General features: G+C 36.7%; 1 protein-coding gene across 1 annotated transcript; it reads right to left on the reverse strand.

Annotated features, from left to right (window-relative positions):
• Window positions 1-2,291: 2,291 nt before the first annotated feature.
• On the reverse strand, window positions 2,292-11,040 carry kat8 (K(lysine) acetyltransferase 8). The gene is made up of 11 exons (XM_033971067.2): window positions 10,620-11,040; window positions 8,829-8,903; window positions 8,274-8,449; window positions 7,814-7,867; window positions 7,543-7,707; window positions 6,527-6,616; window positions 6,313-6,453; window positions 5,383-5,476; window positions 4,083-4,233; window positions 2,972-3,126; window positions 2,292-2,429 (listed from the first exon to the last, which is right to left on the reverse strand). The coding sequence occupies exons 1-11, from the start codon at window positions 10,936-10,938 to the stop codon at window positions 2,365-2,367; spliced, it is 1,485 nt and encodes a 494-aa protein (XP_033826958.1). The 5' UTR covers window positions 10,939-11,040; the 3' UTR covers window positions 2,292-2,364.
• Between the last annotated feature and the right edge of the window lie 975 nt (window positions 11,041-12,015).

A 12,015-nucleotide genomic window follows, 5' to 3' on the forward strand; every position in this document is an offset into this window, starting at 1 on the left:
TGGTTTTGGTTTAATACTATGGTAAAGTGTCTTACATCTGTCATAAACAGTGATCATGGGTTTAAGTGTTAGATTTTTCACAGGTCAAAGAGCTGTACTGCTGTGGACTGCATTTGTCCCATAGACTGTTACTTTATACAGTCTGTGGGATGAACAAAGTCCACAGCATTACAACATTTAATCTCATGATCTCTGTCATAAACACTGATCAAGACTGTTATGATCAAGTGTTATGATCACTGTGTATGATAGAGATAATGAGTTTAAGTGTTTTTACAGGTCAAAGAGCTGTACTGCTGTGGACTGTGTTTGTCCCATAGACTGTATCATAAACTTTATACAGTCTATGTTTGTCCTAAATATAATGTAATGAGTAGATTTTTTTCATGTTTTTGTTAAATTATTGTGACCTGCTTAGGACGGTGCCTTCACTCCTTTACTTTGAAAATTGTCTTTAAATTAAACCAAAAGGGACTGATGAGAATGCCTTACATGATTTTAGTTATTTTTGAAATTCTGAAAATAAAATGTTGAATTGACTGAACTTTCTGATGTTTGTCTGAAGCAGTTACTGCTGTTTTTATTCATAACATTTTCTACTCAAGCAATAATGAAGTAAAAGTACTGTTACCAAAATAAAAACATTTTTGTAAGAAACTGTCTGGTAAGGAAATTATAACTTAATGTAATTGGAAGGACAAAACAGGGCCCACCTGCTTGTCTCCATGGAGATGTTATAACGTTGCCTGGAATGTTCCACAAAATTGCATTAAACTTGTCTATCTCCATGGAGACAAGCAGGTCACGCCACCAGACAAAGTTAGAGGTCAGGGATCTCGTTTGTAAAACAGTATGTGAAACTCTAAAAGAGCAGTCAGGAACATGACCCAAACTTTACGTTCGTAGAAAAAAACATTTAAACCCTCCGCAGCAGAGGACGCACACGCGTGGAGCAGTGACAAGTGAACTCTAATTAACAAACATGTTGTTGGGGGTACAGCAGTGTCTTTGACGGCTGGACGCTTCCTCTATTTTATGTCTGGAGATTATGGCATCAGCTTCTTATACTAAAATAATCATCTCGTGCACGTGCGCGACAACATTAATATGAACAAACCACTGTTTTTATTCCCCAATGACAGCTGTGATTCAGTGAATAATATTATTTGATATAAGGAAATATAAACTAAAGCCAGTGTGCACTAAACACACCTCAGACTGGCTCCTCTGAGCGCAGAGCGTCTCTCGGAGGAGTTTACGGACAGGAGCGCACAATCCCACGTCAAGTTTCCTTTGTAGATCCAAGACTTAAGGAGAAAAGTCACGTACGTAACGTGTAGACCCCACTATGTGCGTATGCACGCTTTATAAATAACTCCCCGGAACTCAGGGTAAGAATGGTGTTTCTACAGGTATTTCTGAGAAGGCAAAGGCAAGATTGATGTTTAATGCCAGTTAGCGCACTCACCAGAAAAATCACACAGTGCTACTTTAAATTGTACGTTAACATTCACGTGGTCCTTATTGAAAAATTGAACTGACGCTTGACCCTTTGACCTTTTAGCGCCACCTGCTGGTTTGTTGTGACGTTTTTGTGAGTTTAAAATAATCGACTGTTCGGTTTTAACGTGCGCTAAAGCTCCACGCGCCCAGTCCAGAACAGCCCAGAGGAGATGGAATCATCAATAACATGATCGAACACTGAAGGGCAGAGCTAATGAACAAGCACTCACTAACCCACTTCACAACCGATCCATGTGTGTCAGATGCCCTCCATTCCCACTATATCCATGTGTGTCAGATGCCCTCCCATCCTATATCCTTGTATGTTTGAAGGTATATGGCGGGACTCTTACTGTTTTAGTCACAGATGAACCCGAGTTGCCAGGGCCTGAACCTGGAGATAGAGGACACATACAAGTGTCTGTGTAATTCCGCTGTCGCCCAGGTCTGATCCATAGTAAAAGCCAAAATTAAATCTGTCAAGTAAAGACAACGTCTTCACTCCTACATTTTGTCCAGTTGAGACGCGTGTGAAGCTCATTCTGCTTTCTCATTGGATAGTAGTCTTGAAAACCAAACTACTGTAATTTATTAATCAAGTGTATTAAATTACTAAATAGTTATGTATCTGCAAATATGTTAATGAATCTTTGTCTCAAGCAACCTCAAATAATAAAGGTTAGTCAGTGGCGCTCTCTGCTGGCTAACCACAATTAATACCAGTAGTTTTAATGAATGAAAACGGGCTGTCATTTGTAAAAATAAAACAGAAGACAGAAGTTTGTTTTGTAAATAAAATGTATATTTAAGAAAATACAGACATACTGACAACTATGTACATTTAAACAGGGGACAGGGGGTTCACTTCTTTGTTAATTTTGCCTGTCTGGTTTTAGGAGGTGCCCACTTCAAACACTGTGTGTCCACTGAGGAGAAATCAAAAATATAGAGACAAGTTAGTCATTGCAAAAAAAAAAAAAAAAGGGGGGGGGTTAAGTTAACATATGGCTGGGCAATATTGTGATAAAACAAATTGTGATCTCATCTCGGACGATCTTTGACAATCTGCTATTTTGGTCATATCGTGATTCATTATTTTTCTATTTACGTCAGACACTTTAACCAACCAACTTCTCTTATAAGTCAGCTTCTGTTACAGCAGCTGTAAATCACTGACAGGTGAATTTTACCAGATGACTTTATTTACATGTTTAAAGAAAAAAAAATCTAATCGCAATTCTTTTTTATTCCTTGCAGAGAACATTCTATCGTCTAAATAATTACAGCCTTTGTGATTTCATAGATCAATTGAGATATATTACACAGCCCTATTCCAAGTAAGGCCTAGTCATATTTTATACCAGTGTGAGCAGAGCAGTTACCAGAGATGGGGGGGGGGGTTCTTGTACTGTGGCCTTTCCTGTGTATTGTATAGTAGAGTATATGAGTACCAGAGCAAAGCAGTTACCAGTGATGGGGGGCTTCTTGTACTGTGCACTCTTTAGATGCTCCTCCACCAGTTTGGGAGTGACACAGATCACGTGTTGACCTTTCCAGTATTTGACCATGTTCAGAGACTGTAGTGTACTGATGATGTCACTCTGTGTGATACTCGTCATCTGGCTGAAGAAAAGCAAAACAGACTCAACAAGATTTTCAACTGTCGGCTGATGTGCGAGGATTCACAGGTGGGCAGAGGAGCCAAAAAACTGCACTGAAATAACAGTAATGTTACTTCAAAATAATATTACTCAAGAAGTACAAATCAGTGATCGAACAAAAAGTTAAAAAAAATCGTTATTAGGGAAAGTACTACTCAGGTAAGAGTAATTTAAAGTAACTGTCGGGATGTAACATCTGACTTATAATTTAAAGTTAATGTAATTGGAAGGACAAAACATTAAATAATTTACAAAATCTGGTGTTTTCAAAAGACACACAAATGAGAAAAAACAAAATTATATCTGATGAAGCGGTGCAAGAAACACAAATATTCAAATCACTTAACTTAAAGCTTTTCGACTTAAAGTGGGGAGAGTAACCCAAACTTTTACTCAAGTAAGAGTACTTTTACTTCAATAAAAATATTACTCAAGTTGGAGTAAAAGTATGCTGCTAGAAATGTACTCAATTTTGTTAAAAAGTGACTGTAGTAAATGTATGGAAGTCTTGCCAACCTCTGCAAGCATTGTTCAAAGCCAATGACAGACAAATTAACCACCATAAAGTTAACCACAAAGGTGCAGAAATGGGTTTGTGACCATTGATATAGTCAGGCTGTGTAATTAATAATATTAGCTTGGGTCTTTTTTAATGGAGTGTGGTTTGGAGCAGACGGGAGACATTGGTGGAAGAAATTTTACAGTTTCTTTATGTTCAAGAAATTCATACTGAAAGCCATTTTATTTGCTTTTAATAAGACAAAAACATAATCAAATTGAAAATCAAAAGTAAGTAGGAAAAAACTGAGCCCTGAGATAAAATAGATATCATTTTGCTTATCTTAAAATCAAACTGTTTTTTAGATAATATAATACTCCTTTGTAGAAGTCCATGATAAGTATTGCATTTGTCTGTACCTGAGGTCTTTGATTGACAGCGTGCCTCTAAAGTCCCGCAGGATCTCGAGCAGGACCCATGACCAGTAGCTCCTGTAGCTCAGTTTACCCAGATCTGACAAAGGCTTCTCCGGAGACCCCACTGTGCTCTCCAGCTTCGACAGCTCATAACCTTCAGGGGGCGACACAAGGGAATATTTGGAATAATGTACATGGAATACTTGCACATTTATTTTCCAATGTGACATCTATAGACATATAAACTTCGGGGTAAATAGGGTAATTCTAATGGTTCCCTTATTATTTTAGATTTTTTCCAGACCCCCTTGTTTGTATATATACTTACTAAATGATATACCTAATAAAATATTTTTATATATTTAGTAAATTATTCCTTTTTTACACAATAATGTTTTAGTGAAATTTCAGACGTCATAACATTCTAGGCCAATAATATTTATTCCATATTATAGAATATAATATACAGATGGGGCGCAGCTAAAATTAATGCAGATAATAGAGTTGTCAGGTGCAGTCACTAATAGGGTTGTCAAAAGTATCGAAAATAAAATACTAATCAATACTAAAAATTGTATCCGAACTAGATGCTTGTTTGAGCAGGTATCGATACTAAAAAAGTCACATTCACTGGACAGAAAGGAACCTTTCCTGAATAAGGTTAGAATGATCTTGAGCACAGATATAAGGCCACATGGGAATAGAAAAAAAAAAAGTACTAGGGTTATTGAAAATCACATTCTGTTGATTTAATAAAGAGTGTTTTTATTGTTGGTATTGGAATGGATACCATGGTGACAGTTAAGAATCATTAGTATGAAAAACGAGTTTGAAATTTTAGCATCATGATTCATGACAATGAATATTAGTTGATAATAGAAATGATTTTAGGTCAATTACTGTTTGGATATTTCATGACAAAGTACAACGTAATCAATAGGGTCAATCAAATTATTCAACCAATAATCAATAATCAATCAAACTGGCTCTTATGCCCCTTCTGATAATATGATAATATTCTTCCAGATGGGGGCAAGAGCCAGATTTCTCTATAGATAACATTGTGCATTGTACTTTCTCATAAAATATATATCAGGTTAAACGGTAAATGTTTAACCTGACGATTTCTATGAGTGAATAGACCCATTAACACCTTGTACTACAACCCAAACCTGCATTTTAACAGTATTTATTTTGGCTGCCTCCCCTGTGTTAAATATTATTGGCCTATAGAATGTTGTCATGTCATCTGAAACCCACCAATAGCTGATCATGTGGAGAATAGCAAAATATTTGAACTGACTGAAAGCGATGAGGAACTTCCCGTAGCCTCGGCGTTGATACGGAGGCAGAGTGAGAATACAGGCCACGTTATTACCGTCCGGAGACTCTTTTTCCTGTGGAACAATAATCAAGAACATTTGTGTTGTTAAAGTGATCAAGTTACTACAAGGATAACAAATGAATTAGGGCAAAAAGACAGACAAAAACATACCAAGTCAAATTTTAGTTATTTAACTTTTTTCCCTTCACTACATAATTCCATATATATTGCTTCATATATTTGATGTCTTCTGTATGTATCTAAAATGTAGAAAGTAGTAAAAAATAAAGGAAAAAAAAAAACAATGCGAATGCGAGGGTGTGTCTAAACTTTCAACTGGAAGTGTATGTTTAAACAACACCAGTCACCAATTTGGACATAACCGCTCATTCAGTTTTTTTTCTTTATGTTTACTACTTTCTACATTTTAGATACATACAGAAGACATCAAATATATGAAGTAAGATATATGCAATTGTGTAGTAAAGAAAAAATTACTTTTTCAACAAACGGTGACCATTTTAAGTATTTGAATATAAAACAATAGCAGTTAACTTTTTTCTTTGCGACATAATTCCATATATCCTACTTCATATATTTGATGTCTTCTGTATGTATAGAAAATGTAGAAAGTCGTAAAAAAAACATCCATCTCCTTGCCCCACTACCTCTTGTATTCGGCCTGGATTTATTTGATACCTACTTTATTTCATTTATTTTATGCTACTTGACAACACGCGTATCTGTTTATTTCAGCCTTATCCGACAAGTCTTTTGCCATTTTTGCGACTTTACCTTGCAATTTTCACTTTATTATCATCCAAGTGTTTGCTCTTCGTTATTATATTGTTATACGTGATGCTTATTACTCACTCACATACATTTTAAAAGTGCAAAAATGACACTCACTTTAGAGAAGTAGCCAACGATGTGTGCTCCTTGTTTGTTGACTTCTGTGAGAATATAAAAAATAAAGGGTTCCACGTCGAAGTAAAGTGTTTTGTGATCCAGGAAAAGTTTAGCCAGAAGACACAGGTTTTGACAGTAAATCTGAAACAGGAAACATTTAAATCCACACGTTTTATTGTGATTTCAGATGTTTTGGTTGAGTTTTGCTGCTCACTTTATGGTCGCGTCCATCCACCTCAAACACTGAGATGTTGCTCCTTCTGTAAATCTCTTTTCCTGGGGGCTGCCTCCACTGACAATTCGACTGCAACAAAAAAATCTGAGTTAAAAAGAAAATCTTGAATTGGTTTTCCATTAATTTGCCTGGGAAATGAATAGGAAAACTTTAAAGTTAGTCAAAATAACACTTAGCAAATCCAAAAACCTGCAAATATTTAGGGACTATAATGCCCTAAATGTCCTTGTCTGATCATCATGTTCCACCTACTTTCTGTAGAATGCAAGAGTCAGGAATCGCACTGTACAGTGGGAAAAACAACAGGCCTAACTTTTGGAGCAGCTACTGTGTATCAAGTGACTCCAATGTGAATGACATCTCCTCTCAAAAATTCTCGTATTATTCGGAACAAAACAGTTTGGAACTCCTGTTGATTCTGCAGAAATCTACACTGTGTCCCAGTCCTCTGGGTATTTTTTTTTCTTTTTTACTTGTAAACTGCTGATTGGTTAATCCACCTGTCAATCATGCCCACAGGAAATCAGGCAGGCAGGCTAGATTTCCAGACCAAAATATCTAGGTAAGCTTTTGTCAAAGTGTGTGGGTTTGGTTCCATGGGATCTTACTACGAGTAAAAGCTGCTAACCCTGTAGTTCAGGTCTCTACAAACATGTTCTGAAATGTCCCTGTGTGTCAGATGCCCTTCCTGTGTCTCAATGGGGTCTTATTCTATGTAAAAGCTGCTAACCCTGTAGTTAAGACCTCTACAAACATGTTGTGAAATGCAAGGGATTCTTGGATTAGACAGAAATTCAGATTTCAGTCTTCCCTCAAATGTGTGTTTAAATTGTGATCTGTGAACTGAATTTTGATTTAACATGTGTTGCAAATTGCAATCAAACATATATTCATCAGAAGAATGGCAACAATTATACATTATACATTCTGAAATGGTTCAGTCTTATTACTTAAATATTAATGCCACCCTCTTGTAACGCAGTCCCCAAACTGACCAGGTGGTGTCTGAAGGTCTTCTCAAACTTCATGTACTTGAGGCAGTATTCACAAATCCACAGTTTGGGCTGTTTCCCATAATCCTCTGGGAACGGGGAGAAGTACCAGGCGTCAATCTCAAAGTTTCCGATCTGAATCTTGTCCACGTACTTCACTTTGGTGATCTGCAGGAATGTCAAAGAGACACAGAATATGGTCAGCAAAGTGAGAAAAAGATAAAATAAAGATAAAAAAAATGCAATAAATTGTGATTAAAATAAATGTACTTACCGCTTCGTGCTCCTTCTCGAGGGCAGCTGTCGTTGGGTCCATTTCTGCGTATGTCTGAAAACACCAGAGCAGAAAATCAGCTTCAGTAGTTCCATTAATAAAAGTATTGTAACTTTCTGGAGTTGGAACATTACTTGCATGGAAATACAAAGTTAAAGCCATAATTCAGAACATTCTCCATGGAAATAGATGTGTTTTATATTGTACTGTGGGAAATTATAGCCAAAGGGACAACATTTCCATGGTGACAAGCAGGAAAAGAAGTAAGTTAGGTTTAAGAGAACTTGCCACTTTAGTATTGATACCTGCTCAAATGAACATCCAGTTTCAATAATAGTAGTAGTATTGATTACTTTCTGATTTTCGACACTTTTGACAACGCTAGTTTAATGCTGACTGGTTTAGGTTTGAGAATGAAAACAAACATCATAAATAAATCCCACTCTACACAAACACTGACCTTCTGTACATGGTTGATCTCGTCGTGTTTGCGTTTCTGGTTCCTGGTGATTTTGCGCTCTGGTTGGTCTCCCAGGTCGACTCCTCCCATCTCTGTGCTCTTCCTCACCGCATCTTTCACTGTCTTTGTGAGAGCAAGGCGATTCTTACCCACCCACTCATCCAGACGTCTGTTAACTGTTGTAAGGAAATGTGTAATCAAATTAACTTCTGCAATATTATCCACTGAGACACTAACCATAAAGTAGGTTAAACCTGAACACTGTAGTAAATAAAACAAAAAGTAAGGATAAGCACTTTATTACTTAGTTATATATAATGAGTCATAGAAGTTAATTACTTGACTTTTTTCAGCTCAAATATTATCGCAGTACTACAAAAAATGAATAATAATGTGAATAATTAATAATAAAAACGTGAGAGCCCCAAAATATATTGTTCCACCTATCAATTGATAGCGTACTTATCATGACAGGCCTGTGCAATATATCACAATGATTTTGATAACATTATTAAAAATGCAGTTTGGTATGTACAAACAGGAACAGACACTCACATCCAACATAGTGCACATAGAACTCCTCTCTGCCCTCCTGCTCGTTTAGCCTGGACTGGATGACCTCTGCGGAGTCTGAAGAAATAAAAACAGATAGAGTAAAAGTCAATTGTTGTGACATAAACATGAGATATTTGACTAAAAGTTATTACATTTAGGAGTTAGCTGCCAGTTATCCATATTATAAGAGCAACAGATCAGCACAAGAAAGACCCAAGACTACAACTGCTTAATTAATAAGCTTGTTAAAGTAAACAAATAAGTTTAGTTTTGAGAAGGCAAAATATGAGATGACAGCAGTCATGCTTTGTTTTAAAAAATTATAACAAGTATACAGTAAGATAGTGGAAACTAAATAATGTTTACGTACCAAAACTATCAAATAAATTGGGGAATGTAATAGTTTAAAATGGACAGTTAAGGCACTAAATAAACTAAACATGATGTGGCTTATATGAAGAAGCTAATCATTCCCAATACATGTTATTTTTATTATTATTATTATTATTATTATTATTACAACACAGAATAGTCTCTATTTTACCTGGTCTAAGAAAAGCCATGTAGACTACACAACCACCAAGTTAAAAGTTTGGACACGCATTTATGGTTCTTCGTTATTTCCATGATTAATGCATTGCAGCCTGTCACTGAAGGCATCAAAACTATAAATGAACACACAAGGAATGTAGTAAACAGAAAATAAACTCAAAATAACTCAAAGCCATTAACTTAACTTGCGTTAATCACTTTGCACTTATGGCAATTTTTTACCCCAAAGGCACAATTGTGAAGCGAAAATAATTTCATGTGAATTCATTATGAAGCTCATTGAGAGAAGGCCAAGGGCTTGCAGCTGGCTCCTTTGAATAATAATAATAATAATAATAATAATATATTTTATTTATATAGCGCTTTTCAAGACACTCAAAGTCGCTTCACAATACATACAAGAATAAAATATCACAAAATTTACAACATAAAATCAAACATTAAAAGCAATTTTGAACAGGTGAGTTTTGAGTTCTTTGAGGATATGCATATAAAATATAAACAAAATGTTTAGTAGACTTGTTTCACATTTTCTTTGTTACATAATTCCATATACCTGGCTTCATATATTTGATGACTTCCATATGTATACAAAATGTATAAAGTATAAATAAATATAAGGGGAAAAAACAAAACAAAACATGCGTGTCCAAATTTTTGACTGGCAGTGTATGTATTTCTCTATTTTTCAGGAAACAGACAGAGAGCAAAGAAAATAAGCTTTACCTAAATATAGATATAAACATTACCTTTATTTGAAAATAGTGGATAGGCTGTTTAGCAATCAAAGTGATATATAATCTCACGATAATAATTAACGTTGTAATTAAATTACTATGTCCTCTAAATAACATTGTCCCTATGGGGTCTCATTCTGTGTAAAAGCTGCTAACCCTGTAGATTAGGTGGTTCCCAAACTGGAGCCATGTGTTCATCATTCTCTGAAAAAGCTTGACCACACTGTTCAGATGTTATTGTTTTGAATCGTGCATGTGTGGCGCCTATTGCAAATTCTGGTGTACAAATCTTGACAAGTAGCAGTTAACTAGATTACATTTAAGACGAATTGTGTGCCAAAAGTCCCATTACCAAATTAAAACACAATCATCTTTATTTTCTTAGCGGTTGACTGAATTTAGGAGGAAGTGTAAATACTTGGCGCTTATTTTAATGAGGTCCGCATGGTTGAAAATACGGCGTTACGTTTGTCCAATTTACATGCAGTTAAATCCAACTTACGCCAGGTTTTGTCTGTCCTTTGACATAAATACGTCTCTCCTATTTCCACCGACACCTCTTGGTCCCTCCCGCCGCTCTGAACCGCTCCTCCATCGGCCGAGGCTACGCTACTCAAGCCCCCGGCCTCCCGCTCTCGGGCCTCGGTCTCAGCCTCGTCCTCCTCCCCGCCGCTGCCGTTGGAGGAGGACGGAGCCGGGACACTCGCCTCCAGCTCCGCCCGCTCGTTTTCGATGTTCCCGGAGTCCATGTCGGTCTCCATCGTGCTCTCCGGGTCTTTGTTGTCGCCGTAACTGTTCTCAAACTCGGTTCCTCCGGTCATGTTGGGTCATAACAGCAGAAGAGACGGGGAGATTTTAAAAACAGCGCAGATTCGCGGAGGGGCAGGTCCAAGATGGCGGCGGCGAGGCGGATGTTTCTTTATCGGCTGCGCACACCTCTTCCTCCCGAGAGCCCGCCTCCTTACAGCTAAATTATAACGTTTTTGTGCATTTTAGTAAGAATAACATCAATTTAAATGTATTTATTTTACGCTATTTTTTATTATATGATATGTTTCAGTTACTAAAAACATCAAGTTACATCACATTAACAGTTACCGCTAAATTAAACAAATAAACAGTATTATAACAATAAAAGTTACAGTATGTAACCAAAAACAAACTAAGCGAAAAGCATGTTTTTTTGTTTTTTTTTTTCAGTTTGGTTGTGTTTATGCCACTGACAAAGGTAGAAAAACACGCGTGCTCATGCTGCGTTCAAGTGCTACTCGGGAATATAGGAAACATGTTTTTCCGAGTTGATTGATGCACATGAACACCATGCATCTATAATAAGAATTATTATTATAATTCCATGACAAATGCTTACACAAGTCGGAAAAACAACCAGAACCATCTGCCCGGCTTTCACACTTGACATCACTCTGTGCGGATGAACGTGCGCTGATCAATTTATCTAACATTTGAGCTCTTTGACTAAAAGTTATTCCATTTAGGAGTTAACTGGCTGTAATCCATTTCATAAGAGCAACAGATCAGCACAAGGAAGACCCGAGACTACAACTGCTTAATTAATAAGTTCGTTAAAGTAAACAAATAAAGTTATTTTTGAGAAGGCCAACAGCAACAAATTACAGTAACATTTAAACGCTGTAAATGAGCGGGTTCAGTCATTTTATAATTGGTGACGTCAAAATTCAGACTTCTCAGCTCATCTCTGAGTTCCAAGTTCTCGATGGCCACATGAATTCAGCATAACTGTAAACTGGCTTGCATATCCACAAACCTGACTCTCATTTAGCCTGGAGGAGGCCTGTTTGCTTTCTAAAGCCCCTGAACCACTCTCTCCCAATTTGAGACTGATGAATCTTGCCATTCTTGCCAAAAAATCCAAAATC

Source organism: Periophthalmus magnuspinnatus, chromosome 8 (assembly GCF_009829125.3).
Source record: "Periophthalmus magnuspinnatus isolate fPerMag1 chromosome 8, fPerMag1.2.pri, whole genome shotgun sequence".
Lineage (NCBI taxonomy): Eukaryota > Metazoa > Chordata > Actinopteri > Gobiiformes > Gobiidae > Periophthalmus > Periophthalmus magnuspinnatus.